This window comes from Typopeltis vanoorti, chromosome 1, assembly GCF_054136105.1.
Source record: "Typopeltis vanoorti isolate ZY-2024b chromosome 1, IOZ_Tvanoo_1.0, whole genome shotgun sequence".
Lineage (NCBI taxonomy): Eukaryota > Metazoa > Arthropoda > Arachnida > Uropygi > Thelyphonidae > Typopeltis > Typopeltis vanoorti.
This window is the reverse complement of record NC_143549.1, coordinates 5,773,165-5,789,667: the sequence shown is the minus strand read 5'-3', so window position 1 is coordinate 5,789,667 and position 16,503 is coordinate 5,773,165. Positions and strand designations below refer to the sequence as shown.

General features: G+C 34.8%; 1 protein-coding gene across 5 annotated transcripts in view; it reads right to left on the bottom strand.

Moving 5' to 3' along the window:
- The window catches only part of LOC150109760 (adenosylhomocysteinase-like 1), a 440,710-nt gene that overhangs the window by 86,652 nt on the left and 337,555 nt on the right, over window positions 1-16,503 (bottom strand). For all 5 annotated transcript variants that reach the window (XR_016549840.1, XM_090408492.1, XM_090408303.1 and 2 more), the window contains one exon: window positions 2,180-2,250. Coding sequence is in view for 4 of the 5 variants with exons in the window: in XM_090408492.1 (XP_090264618.1) it covers window positions 2,180-2,250 (71 nt within the window). In the remaining variant the exon portion in view is untranslated. The remainder of the gene's footprint in view (window positions 1-2,179; window positions 2,251-16,503) is intronic.

The following is a 16,503-nucleotide window of genomic DNA, read 5'->3' as shown; positions in this document are numbered from 1 at the left end:
GTAAAATTAATGTGAGAATTACAGAGGTATTTCCCTACTGAGTGTTTATTTACTTTATCCCCTTTATAAAGCGTTGATACTTCCACATTTGGATTACTGTGCTCAGGTCTGGTCACCTGGATTCCTTGGAGATGAGGAGGCTGTGGAGAGGGTTCAGAGAAGAGTGACCAAGTTGGTGAGTGATGTAAAAAATGCTTCCTACATTGATAGATTGAGAGCTTGTGGATTGCAGAGATTGGTTGATAGGCGGAGAAGAGAGGATATGATTGAGACATTTAAATTACTGAAAGGTTTTTATAGGATTGATGCAGGAGAAATGTTTCAGCTGTGTGATAGTGATGGAAGAACAAGAGGTCATCCCTGGAAATTAAAGAAGAGTGTGGTTAACAAGGGTGTCAGAACAAGGTTTTTTGCCTGGAGGGTGGTGAACGAGTGGAATTCATTGCCTGACTTAGTTGTGAGCTCTTTGTCTGTAAATGAGTTCAAGAAGAGATATGACAGATATTGTTTTGCTAGTTTGGGTCTCCCCGATGAGTCTGCTGACTCCATGGAGATACCCGTAATAATAATAATAATAATAATAATAGATATGGTATGAAGGTCAGCAATAACAAGATAAAGACAATGAAAATAGGCAGAAGTATTGAAAATATCAACTGCATTGTGAATGAAGAACCTATAGAACAAATAAAATATTTATGCTACTTAGGCATGATTTTTAGTGAAGATGGTAAATTAAATATGGAAATAGACAACAGAATCAACAAAGCTGGCATGGTAGGAAGTCAACTGAATAAATTCAGATGGAATAAGAAAGAAATTAGTCAAAAGTCTCCAGTCTTTGGTCAAGTGTTTTACTTGACCAAAGACTGGAGACTGCAGATATGAGAGTCCTGAGAAAGATTAAGGGCAAAAACAGATGGCATCAATGGCAATATCATATTAAAAGTGAGAATATTAGGAAAGAACTTGACATTGTTAGCATCTAGGAATGTGTTAGCAGAGCTAATCTCAGGTGGTATGGTCACTTAAACAGAATCGGAGAGGAAAGATTAGCAAAACAAGTGTTCCCTGCCAGGTTGGCAGGAAAAATGCCCAGAGGAAGACTAAGATATAGGTGGAATGATGCAGCAGTGTCTTTAGAAGACAGAAATATAAGATCTGATAATGTTGGAGTCTTGGCAAGTAACAGAGTGATTTGGAGGAAAATTGTAGATAGGAAGTTAGTGGTTATATAAGTTTTTCATGTAATACTATCATATTGTGTACAACCCTTGAGAGTACATGTCAGGAATTTGATGATGATGATAAGAGAGAAATTAATCAAAACACTAAACTAGTAGTACACAAGACAGTGTTCAAACCAATTTTAACTTATTTAGTTGAGAGTTCAGTTTGAAGCAAAGCAGTTATCAAAGAAAGACTAGAGGCCAATATGAGAATTTGAGAAATAATTAGGGGAATCATATTAAAATGAAAGAAAGGCTGTGAGCCTGTGGTACATTAGTACTGTGAGGCAGGGAGCGAGGATTTTTTTTTTTCCTTTGTATGCATTTTTATATAGTGTGGAAACCTGCTGTAGTAGTGAAACATGGAATTTTTTCAAGCTACTTCAGGCCTCCAGTAAGTGAGGTGTTGGTCTCATACCAGGGGTTGAATTCATCTCCCACCTAAAAACAATCACAAACATCTATGCCCATGGAGGGATCAAAGCGTATCTGTCCTTCATCTGTTGGGTGAAGGGCAGATACGCAAACCACTCAGCCAATTAGGCTGGCATATGTTACTGCAAACAATGGGAAACAGATCTTGAATGAGAATTATATAATAAATTATTTATTACATCAGCAATATTTAATGTCTTGTAAGAGACAATAGATGCAATGCAAGCTGGTCTGGTTATTGCTTGGTTTTTGGAATCAGAACCCTGCAGCCTCTGAATGAAACCAGTTAACTTCCGTCGAAAATCTTTTTTTTGAAAAAAAAAAATAAAAGTTCCTTGCAGCCTAAGCAGAATTCAAAACGAGTTTCCAACTGAAGGGCACACATTATGCTGCCTCCCAAATTAATTAACAATAAAGAGGACAAATATTCTCTAAATTCTCTCATGATATCCTACATACCAAATTTTTGTAAAAAGAGTTTTTAGAATTGGATCTCAAATTTCTCCAATACTTGCCTGTTGCTGTAATAAGAATGTCAATAGTTCTAATCACTTCACTGATCTTTACAACCCTAAATCCATCCATGCTGCAATAAAGAACAGCAAATAATTAGAAAGCATGTAACTTTTAACCTCTTGTATTATGCATAAATGACTTTGACCATGCAATAAAATGAGAACCTTAATAAATCTTTACAAATGAAAACCAATTTTATTATAATGATTAGCTTCAAAGCCATCAATCCTTTCTTATGAATAAATGTTCTAGTACTTAATTTTGGAAATAAAATGAGATCTGACGGGAAAGGTTGGCCCTTGAGATGTCCAAAATGTTCAGTGAATATGGTAGCTGCTGGATAATTTTTTGTTAAAAATTTCTCTTTCTCTGATGTTTTCTCTCTCACACATATTGGCATTCTTAGGAAAGAGATGACAAATAGATTTTATAAGAACTAAAACACTTTAATTACTTCTTATAATTTGTCAAAGTCAAGTTCGAATTGTGGATCCATGGAAAGACACTTGTATGAACGAAGGCACTATGAGAATGAAGGAGAGAAACAAAGAAAGAACTAAAGTTCTAAATTGTTCCACCAAGTGGGCTTCACTGGTTGCTCTTGGAAGTTGGGACTGATCATCTGAGGATGAGTGTTTCCCAGATGTGAGACAGTTTCATGAATCTAAATTTGCTGATGTTAGGAAAATGCACTAAAGAAGTGATTGGGTGATATGAATGAGGAGGAGGCAGTTAGTAAGATGGAGCAAGTGTCATAAGGATGTTAATACTCTAATAAAGTTATATGTTGTTACAGAAGAATTCAATCATTAGAGGAATGGTAAATAAGAGAGTGCATAAGACTTTTTTTTTTTTTTTTTTTTTTTTTATCGAGGCATAAAATATTATTATCAGAATCAAATTTAATTTAAATACCTTTATTTGTAAAACTTTAAGCTAAGTTTCATACCCAGTGTCAATAGAATATATATATATATATATATATATATATATATATAAGAGAACCACAATTCAGTAGTTGAAACAATCCAAACCTGGAACAAAAACAACTGTCCAAAACTTTCTCAATTTTGAGAAGTTTTACTAACTAATACTCACCATTCATGTGTTCCTTAATTTGTAATTAACTTTTTGTTTATATCTAAAAATAATTTATTAATTAAATTATTTTATTTTAATTTATTTTTGATATCTATCTGTACAAATAGATATCAAAAATAACTCACAATAAAATAATTTAGTTAATAAATTATTTTTAAATATAAACAAAAAATTAATTACAAATTAAGGAACACATGAATGGTGAATATTAGTAAAACTTCTCAAAATTGAGAAAGGTTTTGGCAATCGTTTTTGTTCAAGGTTTGGACTGTGAATGTGCTTCACAAATTTCCCTGTACAGTCTTTCCAGAAGAAAAGATTTGTGTAAACACATGGTTTTGTTCCACCGTATCCAGTATTTTGTATATAATTTGTGAATTGCTAAACTGAATTTGATCGTTTCTTTAAATGAAATGTATTCCTGATGTTCTTCAAAATGAATTTGTGCAGAACAACCAGTCTGTTCATAATAATAAACTAAGCTGCAACAGCAGGAGATTCTGTAAACTCCTGGATAAGAAAAGAAAGGATATTCATTTTTAGATGTTATTAAGTTTGCAAACTGGATGGAAAGAGACTTGTAGGTTAATCTGTTAATCCAGTGGTTCTCAAACTGTGGGGTGTGTCCCCCCCCAGGGGGGGAGGCACGGCATACTTTCCTACAGATAAAAATTAAAACTGAAAATGCACCTGGGCCATCATCTCTGAACATAAATGAGCAAGAACAACTCATTGATCTCACTAGTGATACTTCACTGAAAAGTAAATTTAAGGAATTGTCTTTGTCAGAGATCTGGATACATATTGGCAAGGAATTCCCAACTTTCAGCCAAAAAGCAAAAAGCATTGAAGATCCTTATTCCTTTCGCAACAACTTATTTATGTGGGAAAGGCTTTTCTGCTTTGGCAGCGATGAAGTCAAAGTATCATTGAAGACTAAATATTGCTAAAGAACTTAAAGTGGCCATTTCTGATATTACACCATGTTTTGATAAACTTTGTTCTCAAAAGCAGGCCCATCCATTACATTAGACTTTGACATTTAAATGTTTGATTATTTTTACAGAGAAAAATTAAATACTTGTTAGTTAAAGTGTTTCATTTCAATACATATTTTGGTTAATTGCAAGTGTTAAAGCTAATTTTTATTGTAGGCCTAATATTGTGATACTTTAATTATTTTGTGTCAAAAATTGTTAAACAGTATGCAGAAAACACTAAATAAACTGAATAAAACGTCAAACTATTTTGTTCTATTTTGATAAATAAAACCGGTGTGTGGGGGGGGGGGGGGGGGAAGGCTCACAGTGTTTTTTCTTTTGTCAGGTGGGGCTCAGATGCAAAAAGTTTGAGAACCACTGCATTAATCACATCATCACCCTTGTCAGATATATGGTGTAATCAAATCTTTAGTTTACAAAGCTCACAGCTCATAGAATACGTTCTACAGCTTCTCTTCTAAACAAAGAACTGTTTATTATCAGAACTACCTTTATCTCTAATGGTTATAATGCAAAAACTATAAAATAAATAATCAATAATTATGGACATTGTCTTAACCTGCCTCAAGAAGAAATTATCAAAATTTGTATTCCACATGTTAAAGGACTTTTGGAAAAAATAGCAAGACTACTTCAACAGGTTAACTTATGAATCTCTTTCTGTCCAGTTCACAAACTTAATACCTACCTTATCTCAACTAAAGACAAATATACTCCTTTTTATAATCCAGGAGTTTACAAAATCTCCTGCTCTTGCAGCTTATGTTATTATGGACAAACTGGTTGTTCTACACAAATTCATCTTGAACATCAGGAATACATTTCATTTAAAGAAATCAACAAATTCAGTTAAGCAAGTCACACATTATCTACAAAACACAGGATTCAGTGCAACAAAACCAAATGTTACACAGAAGTTATTTTCTTATAAAAAAGACTGTACAAGGAAAGTTGTGAAGCACACATTCACAACCCAAACCTGAACAAAAACGATTGCCTAAAACTTTCTCAATTTTTGGGAAGTTATACTGCTAATACTCACCATTCATGTGTTCCTTAAATTGCAATTAATTTTTTGCTTATATTTCAAAATAATTTATTAATTAAATTCTCTTATTGTAATTTATTTTGGATATCTATTAAAGCAAATTGTGAAATCGTATATAGAAGGATTTTTATACAAAAATATCTTATATACCGATTTTACTGGAAAACAAAAATCCATACCAGATATTTGTGAATAATCAGCAATTTTTTTATAGTTATGTAATATGGAATTAATTTAAAGTAAATTGTTAATTAATGTAACTGCCAAATTAATGTAGAGAACAAAGTAATTCACAAGTTAAGTGTGAATTAGTTTGTAACAAAAGAAAGTTCCAGACAAGGAAATATTCCAGACGGATTAACTTATGACCTGAGGCAGTTACTATCGCGAAGGTCAAAGTGTGTACAGGAGTTTCCTGCATTATCGCAACGACGAAAAAGGTGGCAGGTGCAGACCCGGGAAAGACCCAAGGAAATAGAAATGAAGCAGAATCCAAGGTCGAAGGAAGAGAATAAAAGGGGGAAAGATTGATAGATCAAGACTCCTTTTCCCCATAGGTAGTAAGAAGGCTCTTTCTTGTTGGTGGGCGTGTGGTGCTTAGCCGACCACTTTTTGGTTTTGTCATCGCCTTTACTCAGACGTTTTTTTGGCTCTCGATTTCAGCCCTGGATGCAAGGAATTCCAGTGTGTCTTGCAGACTCAAGGTCACAGATCCACGTCATGCCAACAGATTTCTGGAAGTAATAGAAGGCTCGATTATGCAATAACGATGATCTGTCCTAAAGTTCCAGCCGCCAAGTTTTCTAAAGGTGTCAGTTGATGAAATATCTTTGATATCGTAATAGGCACCAGGTAGTGAGCTATAACGGACGGTAAAAGAAGGATCTACAGTTGCGGACTACAATACGACCAAGTAATGCCTTGTATTAGAATTTTCTAGAAGTGAAACGTGTGGAAGAGATTGCTATTGTATTGAAAATTTGATTAGAGTTAAGATCATTAATAAGGACTCTAGGTCGTGAGTTTAATTTTGTGAAATAACGTGCTGAGCTATGTGTGTTAAGATAAAGTTAGCATATGTGAAGGTTTAGAGTGCATGATATAATTTAATGTCTGAGTTAAAAATATGATGTAGTATGCACAGATCTGTTTTAAGGTATGAACAATTTATAAATTGTTCATACTATTAACCAATTTGTTTAAAGAAGAATTGTGAAGCTAGGTTGATTCATTTGAATCCAAGCTGATATTGGCGAAAAGTATAAAGCCTGAGAGATATTTTGATTTTAGTCATCATCATCATGCATATCAAGGATTTAGGCCTAGCATGGCCTGTTCCGGCCTTAGAAGTCATCGTGGAATCGTTTAAGAGGACACCCTTTTGTATTTTCAATTAGAATGAATAAATTGTTTTGTTTACGAAATAATTTGCCTGATTCCTGCATACCAATGCACTGCTCATAAAAATCGAACCTGTATGATCTAAGGGGATAGTTTACCACGACTGTAGAATTGAGTTTTACGTTTCTTAATAGAGTATTGAGAGTTAGAAGTATTTCCATGAAAAGTGAAGTGTTTTTTCTTTAGGAAGGATATTTAAATCTTATATCAGACTCCTGATGGCACAGTCGAAATAAAAAAAATAAATTTTCAGGAGTTAATATTGAAGAAATACACTTGCTGTTATAACAATAGAATTTGGCTCTAACCTGAGGCAAGTTCCCAAGTTATAAAATTACGAGCACGTGAATAGCATAGATACAACCTTGAGAAAGGGAGAGGGTCAAAAGGCTACGAGTAAGGATTAAGAATAAGTAACTAGATCAAGCAATGGATTAAAAGCTCGGTTTACGACTGTTAGGATTGAAATCAAATTAAAGTTAGGTTTTGAATAAGGTGCAACAGACAACAAAGATTTAATATAAGATTAAATAAAAACAACAATAATAATCAATATTTTTATAAGATGGAGCTATTCTCCTGCATTTGGCATGGCTTTATAGTGCACATAATATCATGTGCTTTCAATTGAATTGTTGTTCTCTTTTTTGTGTTTTTCTATACCTGCATTGACAATGGCTATGAAACTTAGCCAAAAATGTTATCAATAAAGACATTCAAATTAGAAGTAAGTGATTCCAGTAATAATATTTTATGATAAAACATGTTTTCCAGGTGGCACATTGTGACAAATGATACTTTACAGGGATGGAAAGGATGTGCATCAAAATTAGGACTAGATGCATGCACAAATGACTTAGAAAAAAAGGAAATGTGGAGAGGTATTTGAGGAAGTTGTGAAGGAGATGAATAACAATAGTGTTATGGGATAAGTGGTTAGAGTGTTCTCCAAAGATGATGATAATAATCAATTGAGAAGGAAAGTAGATATAGAATAGTAGACAGCTGTGATGTGTGAGTCAAACAGTGTGTAGTTTTAAGATTAATCAATTACATTTGAATGAGTTTACTGATGAACATTTGGAGTAAAAGTACAGAGTCAATATAAGTTAGTGTGGGTAAGGATCAGAGAAAGAAATTGAGAAATCAAATTATCAAATAAGTTATCAAGGCAGCTAGACCTAGAATGTTTCTGGTAACTCCCACTGAGAAGGTTTCAATAAAGGTCAAAACCAATCAGGTGATCCCTTCCCACAAAGTGTAGAAATATATCCAACTGAAAGGACAGGTGCTTTGCATTATGGTATATTAAGACAACTGATGTGAGATCAACAGCATCTATATAAAATTAGTCTATCATTGTATATAGACTTCTGTAGAGAGAGAGAGAGAGAGAGAACATTTTTTTTTTTTTTTTTTTTTTTTGCTAGTATTACTCCACTGGAATTACTCAGATGGGATAGAAAACTGAAACTTGGTACTGAGACCATATAGCTATTACAAAACCTCTTCCCTACAGACACAGTAGATTTTTTTTAAACATTACATCAATAGCACACTCTTTCAATTCCAAGAAGAATATTTTGAATGGAAGAACTAGCAATGGGCTCCTCCCTCTCTTCCTTGTTAGCAAACTTTTCATGGAGTGGTTTGAAAGGGAGAAAAAATAAAATCTTTCAGTGCCAAGGGTTTGGCAGAGATATGTCAATGATATGTTCATCATTTGGCATGGCTCTTCTATTACCCAATTAGAAGAATTCATTATATATCTAAACAACCTTCACCGTCAAATTAAATTCACTGTCGAATTAAAGGCAAACAGGTCTTTGCCATTTCAGATACACATTGGAAGAATTCAATGCATGCATGTGCGCACGCACACACACAATTTTTCAGTTTATAGGAGGCCAATAAACATTAGACATTACTTACAGGTCCCATCCCATTATCACCTGTCACAGAAAACAAGCATTATTCATTTCCTATGTGATACGGCTTACAAAATTTCCATTAATATAGATAAAAGAAACTAAGTGTTAGAATACATGAGTTCCATCCTACCAAAGATTGGTTACAATAGAACACTGATGGTAATAAAAAAAAAAGAACCTATATCAACTTCCAAGACAATGAGATATATATGAAAATATAAAACTTTAGAGCAGCAGTGATTCTCCCATATATACAATCAGCTACAGATAAAATAGCAAAAATACCTGGTTAATGCAAAAGATGCTGCATTAACCAGGTATAAAGGTTGCTAAGCAAGTGGGTTTTTTCACACTATAAAATCAAGAAAATCAACCATGGAATCCACATTATTTCAGATAATAGCACGTTGTTTCTTTTTAAATTTATTATCTCTGTCCCTATTGTCGAATCTTTATTATGCAACAGGTCTAGAACCTCTTCCTCTGCTGCACTTCTGTCACTTCGTCCAATGTAGTAATAGTATGCACCATATTACATATGCCAGATTGATAGATATTAGTGAAATATGAGATGTAGCCATCTCATACAATAGAACCAGAGCCAGCACCCTCTCCAGTCATGTCTCATTCTCAGTTAACTCCAATGATGAAGGACGCCAACATCAAACAGATTGGAATTCAACTTCCAACATTCATATATGTTATGATGAATTAGAACGTCGTATCCTGGAATCAAAAGAAATCCTTGACCCTTCCCACATGAACAGCAATCTCAGTTACAGTCCGCCAGACTCATATAGCTCTGCTATTCAGTATTGGTGAACTCGTGAATTGTTATGTACACTTGCATGTACATAACAATAGAACTCTAGCTTGGACTCTAATTCAAACATAATTACAGTTTTTAATGATCTGCTGTTGTAATGCTGTAATGTTTTTTAACACTTTTATTTGCTTTTTATGTTATCACACCTGACGAAGTCAGCATTCTGATGAAACTAGTTGTGTGGTTATATTAAATTTACTTGTTTCCCTATTATCTCGGAATTAAGTCATTAAATAATATTTAACATGTCTAGAAACCGAGTCAATTTGCTTATCAATATATACATATACAGATGATATAAAGATATTTATTTTGACTGTTAATATTTGCACCTTTAATACTAAATATGAGACATTTTCTTTGGATTTTATCAGACCATGATTCTTTATAAATATATATATATAATCGTCTACCAGTTTCGCCAGCTTGAGTCTGTCTGGCTTCTTCAGGACGAGAATGGTTACACCAACATTAAATGCTAAAACAGAAGAATGCAGTAATGATTAAAATCAAATAAGAAATTGAAAAGACGCGTCACATTAAGAGCATAGAGTGTGGAGACTTAGTCATTGCAAGTAGATCGCGTTTTATAGTTTTTCGCAAAATTGAGTTCTGCTAAACATAGTGAATTTATAAAACTTTTCCAAATGTCTTTTAATATCATGCCTTGATTTCTATTGAGATTGTCTCCTGTCCAGAGTACCATTGCAGCTTCTTTAAAGTTTCTACATCTGAAATCTTCTTCAATGTACGGCATGGAGCTGTTATCCCAATCGATGGAATGGTTCGAAATTGAGAAATGATGGACTAATCCTGAGGTGTCTGATTTGTTCTGTTGTTGTTGACATCTCCTATATGTTCCTTTTTTCGGATTTCTAGACTTCGTGATGTTTGGCCTATATAATTCAGTTCACAGGAACATGGGATGTTATATACACCTGCGTACTTGTAGAAGGCGATGCACTCCTTAGGAGATCTTAACGTGCCATGTAGTTAAAATAGGTTTGAAGGCAACCCTGATGTTGAAAGACTTCATGATTTTTGCTATTTTCATTGAGACTGAGCCGGCATAAGGTATGATGATGGACGATGTATACTGCATCATTTGAGGTTGTCACTATGGGCTGTTTCTATAGAGAATATTTTGAATGATATTTTGTGGGTAACCATTTTTGGATACAGTTTTTGATATGAGCGAGAGCTCATCAAGCAGATCTTTTTCTTCCGTGATGATATTTGTTGCTCTGTTTTTGAGCATATGTATGATGATAAGTTTTTGTGCATAGCGATGAGTAGATTTAAAGTGAAGATAACGTCCAGTGTCTGTAGGTCTGCAGTAGATTGTGAGCTTGATTTGTCCATTATCTTGTTTTTTTAATAGCACGTCCAAAAAAGGAAATTGATGGTTATTTTCCAACTCTAATGTGAACTTAATTTTTTGGTGGAAGGAATTTATTTTTTGAAGGAACTCATGTAAGGCATTTTCCATGTCTTTCCAAATGATGAAGATATCGTCTACATATCTCCACCAGAGACTGACAGTATCGAATTTATTTTGGATAGGATGTCATTTTCTAGTTTTTCCATGAACAGATCCGTGCACAGTGGAGTCAAGAGACTGCCCATGGCTAAGCCTTCAAGTTGTTGATACAATATGTTATTTACTTTAAAATAGTTTGATTTTAGACAATGACGGAAAAGCTGAGAAATGTTGTTTGGAAAGAGATCTTAATCACTTCTTCAACTGGTACGTTCGTGAATAAAGACAGTACGTCTAGACTTGCAAGTATATCTGTATTTGATGTGTTGATACTTTTTAATCTTTCAATGAAATGCTGAGAATTTTTTTATAAATGAGGCCGATTTCTTTATCTACTCTTTCAACAGACTGGCTAGGTGTTTGGCTAGTAGGTATGCTGGAGAATTTCTGACGTCCACGATCGGGTGAAGCAGAACTCCGACTTTATGAACTTTAAGTACACCATATAGGCATGGTGGTAATGGATGTAGGATTTTAAATTTCTTTTTAATTCTTGAGGCCATCTAGTCATATTATGTATTAAGAGATTCATCTCTTTGTGGTTTTTCATGGTTGGATCTACATCTAATATATTATAGGTAGACATGTCAGAAACTAAAACACCAATCTTTGTTATGTAATCTTTGGTATTCATAATAACTGTTGAGTTGCCTTTGTCTGCTTTTAGAACGATAATGTCTGGGTTCTTTTTAAAGTTCTTTCTTTTCAGAGTGGGTAACATTACGTTTTTGTGGTTTTGAGGTAGAGAGGATGATTGTACTTTTAAATCTTATGTCATTTGCTACTGTCTCTGAAAATGAAGAAAGACCTTTTTCAATGTTGCTTATGAAATCTATTTTTGGGATGTGATTTGGAGCTATGGCGAAGTTGAAACCTTTTTTTAAAATCTCCGATTCCTGTTTGGAAAGAGTGTGGTCTGAAAGGTTGAAAACAACCTTATCATCCGGGAGACATGGTCTAGAGTTGCATTTACTTTGATAAAGTCTATCAAATTTTTTGATTTGTGATTCCTTACTAGATCGATAAACTTTTTTATAACTATTTTGTACCATGCAGTCAATTATATTCCAAGTTGTATTATGTTATTAGAAATGTCATAGAAAGGATCTAAGCATTGAAGGTCTATTTTGTTCAGTACGTATCTGACATATTGGATTCTTTTGCACAGTAAGGCTAAAGACGTTTTGAAATAAATCAGTTTCGCTTTTTTAGATTTTATTTGCTCTTTAATTATTAAGAACTTTGGAATGATAGTAAACTGTCTGCATCTTTTAAGGAAAGTTAGATGGTTAAGCAATCTTGCTTTTTTGCATTTAAGTTTTTGAAAACAACGTACCTTGTGCTTTGTATATCCATCTAGAGTATTAATTTTTTACTGTTAATATTTGGTCCTTTTATACTAAATATGAGACATTTAGTTTGGATTTTATTGGACCATGATTCTTTATAAATATATGTATATAATCGTCTACCAGTTTCACCAGCTTGAGTCTGTCTGGCTTCTTCAGGACGAGAATGGTTACACAAACATTCAATGCTAAAACAGAAGAATGCAGTAACGACATTAAAATCAAATAAAAAATTGAAAAGACGAGTGACATTAAGAGCATAGAGTGTGGAGACTTAGTCATTGTTAGTAGATCGCGTTTTATAGTTTTTCCCAAAATTGAGTTCTGCTAAACATACGAAAATGCTTCTTCGTTCATTCTTCATTCTGCTTCTTTAAACACATGAAAGGCATGGAAAATGCCTTACACGAGTTTCTTCAAAAAAAAAAATTTCTTCCACCAAAAAATTAAGTTCACATTAGAGTTGGAAAATAACCATCAATTACTTTTTTTGGACGTGCTATTAAAAAAACAAGATAATGAACAAATCAAACTCACAATCTACTACAAACCTACAGACACTGGACGTTATCTTCACTCATCACTATGCACAAAAACTTAGCATCATACATATGCTAACATCTTTCTCTAAATCCAAAGTAATTTAATAATAAGGTGGTACACCTTTTGGCAACTCATAAATAAATATGACCTCTCCATTACTTCTGCCTTAGTATCGTCAATTCTGGGTCTGGCTCCCACTGACGAGACCTCAATAAAGGTCGAAACCGATCAGGGTAGTGGCCCTTCCCGTAATGCATAGCATTATACACGTCCGCAAGGAGATGTGCTTTACATTATGGGAGATGCTGAGACAAGGGGTGATGAGAGCTTGGTCCATCTTTACTACGAGTTGCCTCAGTCCTGAAGATACTTCAGGTGCAAACTTTGTTTGCTTACACTTGGATAAAGGATTAAACTAAATTTATTATAGTCTAACCAGGTGGAAAATAAACTTCCAACATCTTTCTCTAAATCCAGAGTAATTTAATAATAAGGTGGTACACCTTTTGGCAACTCGTATAAGTAAATTTGACCTCTCCATTGCTTCTGCCATAATATCACCACTTCTGGGTTTGGCTCCCACTGATGAGACCTCAATCAAGGTCAAAATCGATCTGGGTAGTGGCCCTTCCCTTAATGCAGAGCATTAGACATGTCCGCAAGGAGATGTGTTTTGCATTATGGGAGATAATGAGACAAGGAGTGATGAGAGCATGGTCCACCTTTACAATGAGTTGCCTCAGTCCTGAAGATACTTCAGGTGCAAACTTTGTTTGCTTACACTTGGCGTGGACAGTAGGGTTTTTTCCCCAGTTTATCCTGGGGTTTTTCATCCTGCAAAACAGTCAAACTGGCCTTGAGAACTCAACACTACGGACATAGGATACACCGGGGAGTAGGGCTGACCACCTTATCCTGTGAACGGTTTGAGGTCTGACGCTTAATAAACCCTCGGCACTGCAAGGTAAAAGAGGAGAGAAAAAAAAAGGAAGATGAGATAAATGTTATATCATTCAATTATTTAAATATTAGTTTTAGCTCTCTCTATGTTCACTGGGCATCTACAGATGCCTTATGGTCACTCTAATGCTCGATGATGTTCCACACCAGGCAGTCCTGCTGTTTGCTTTTCTGACGGCCTCAACTCTCTGAAGATCAGTCACTTGACACATGCCATCCATCCATCCATCTCATTGATGGTCTACCCCTGCCTCTTTTTCCAGGAACTTTACCTTCTATTACTGTTCTGAGAAGTCCCCCCCTTTCATCCTTTCTATGTGTCCAAATATTTTATCTTTCTTCTGTCAATATCCTTAAGGAGCCTTAAAGTTCTACTAATCTTTTCTAACACCCATTCATTTGTACGCCTTTCAGTATATGATATCCTCAACAGCCTTCTGTAACACCACATCTCAAAAGCAGATATCGGGAACAAAGTCTCGCATCCATAAGTCGCTGATGGAAAATCAACTGCATCTAAAATCCTCAACTTTGTTCCCATGGAGATAGAGTCATCCTTCCAGATTTTAGACAGGTCACTGACTGTTGTTTTAGCCATTCCTAACCTTTTTCTGACATCTTCCGAATAGCAATTCTTCACATTAATAATGGATCCCAGGTACCCAAACTTGCTGACTTCCTCAATTCTTTCTCCATTAAGATAAACTTGTTTCTCAAGAGCTTCTCTGTTTGTTTTTCCTTTGAGAACCATGATCTTTGTCTTGCTAGAATTTAGTTGAAGTCCTCTGTTATTACTAATCTTGTTAACTTTATCAAGAATTAGTCCTAGTTCTTCCATGTCATTACAAAGGAGTATTGTATCATCAGCGTACCTCAGATTACTGATCAATCTACCTCCTATTGTAATTCCTGTCCTGAGCTCATCCAATGCTTCACGCATGATGTCCTCCGCATATATACTAAACAAGTGAGGAGAAATTAAACATCCTTGCCTAACTCCTTTTCCAACTTGAAACCAGTCAGTCAATCCAACACCTGTTCTTACTGTGGCTTGTTGCTCCTTATACAAGTTGGCTATCAGCCTGATAGTGTGTTGAGGAAAACCCATTCTTGTTACTTCCCAGAGTTTCACATGCTCAACACAGTCAAAAGCTTTAGAGTAGTCTAAGAAACACATTACCAGACAGAGTCTGAATTCTTTATATTTTTCTATGATCTGTCTAAGGCAAAGGATCTGATCTCTGGTGCCCTTACCCTTCCTAAAACCAGCTTGTTCCTCTGGCATCTCTGCTTCAACTTTGACCCCGATCCTATTTAGCATGATCTTTAATAAAATTTTGCTTGCATGAGATATCAAACTAATAGTTTTATAATTCTTGCATGCCTTTATATCACCTTTCTTGTGTAGTGGTATGAAAACTGACTTCTTCCAGTCTAGGCCATGATCCTGTCTCCCATATAATAATAATAATAATAATAATAATAATATCCTTGTAATCAATCTATGAAACACTCTTATCCCTCCATCCCCTGTGGCCTTAATTAACTCTGCTGGGATTTCATCTGCACCTGGGGCCTTATTGCTGTTGAGCTGCTTAACTGCTCTTTCAACTTCATGCCTAAGTGGAAGAGGTTCCAAATCAAAATTTTCTTGGTGGGAGGACTCCACATTTTCTTTATCCACTCTGCAGTACAGTTCCTCACAGTATTCTTTCCATCTGTTTTTGATTTCCAACTCTTCTGTTAGTAATGATCCATTCCTGTCTTTGATGACATTCAATTTAGGCTTAAACTTGTACTTTAAGTCACGAACTAAATAAAACATCCTTTTATAATTATGCCTTCTCATCTAGAACTCTATTTCTTCACATTTATTAGTATAGAACTTTTCCTTGTCCTGCTTGATGGCTCTTCTGATTTCTCTATGTAATCTCTTGTATTCTTCAGTCCCTGTGTCTCTTTGTTTTTCCAACCACCTTCTTTTGATTAGTTCCCATGTTCAATCTGATATCCATGGGTCTCTTGGTTTTCTTATTGGGCCGAGATACGTCTTTGCTGTATCCTGTATTATCATCTTGACTCCTTCCCAAAGCATTTCTGGTGAGATTTCCTCATTGGTCTCCAAAAAATCATCCAGCCGAGTTGATGTTTCTTCTGTGAATCTACTAGGAATTACTCTAACATCCAATCTAGTGGAATGTGCCTGACCTGGAAGTTTACGGAGTCTTAGCTTTGCAGTGCATGACTTGGAAGTTTTAGCTTTGCAGCCTTAATTTGCGATTATGCTGATCTACTGATAATGGCCCATTAATTTCTGGCCAAAATATTTGAAATAAGAAAAATTATTATTCTTTATTCTTCTGAATATGTGTGCCCAATAAATCATTACTGTTGTCACAAGTGACAACAGAAATCAGTGGACGCATAGATATCTCATTCACCACTATATACGACAGTTATCATCAAATCTAACATCGAAAAACTTCATCTTGCTTCCATCACATGCTACTAGTGATAGTTATGGCTCAGAAAACCCTTATAAATTCATTCTCCTTACTTCCATGCACCATTTAATCCTTACCAAATCCACATTCATGTAATTAAAATCTCTCACTATAGTTAT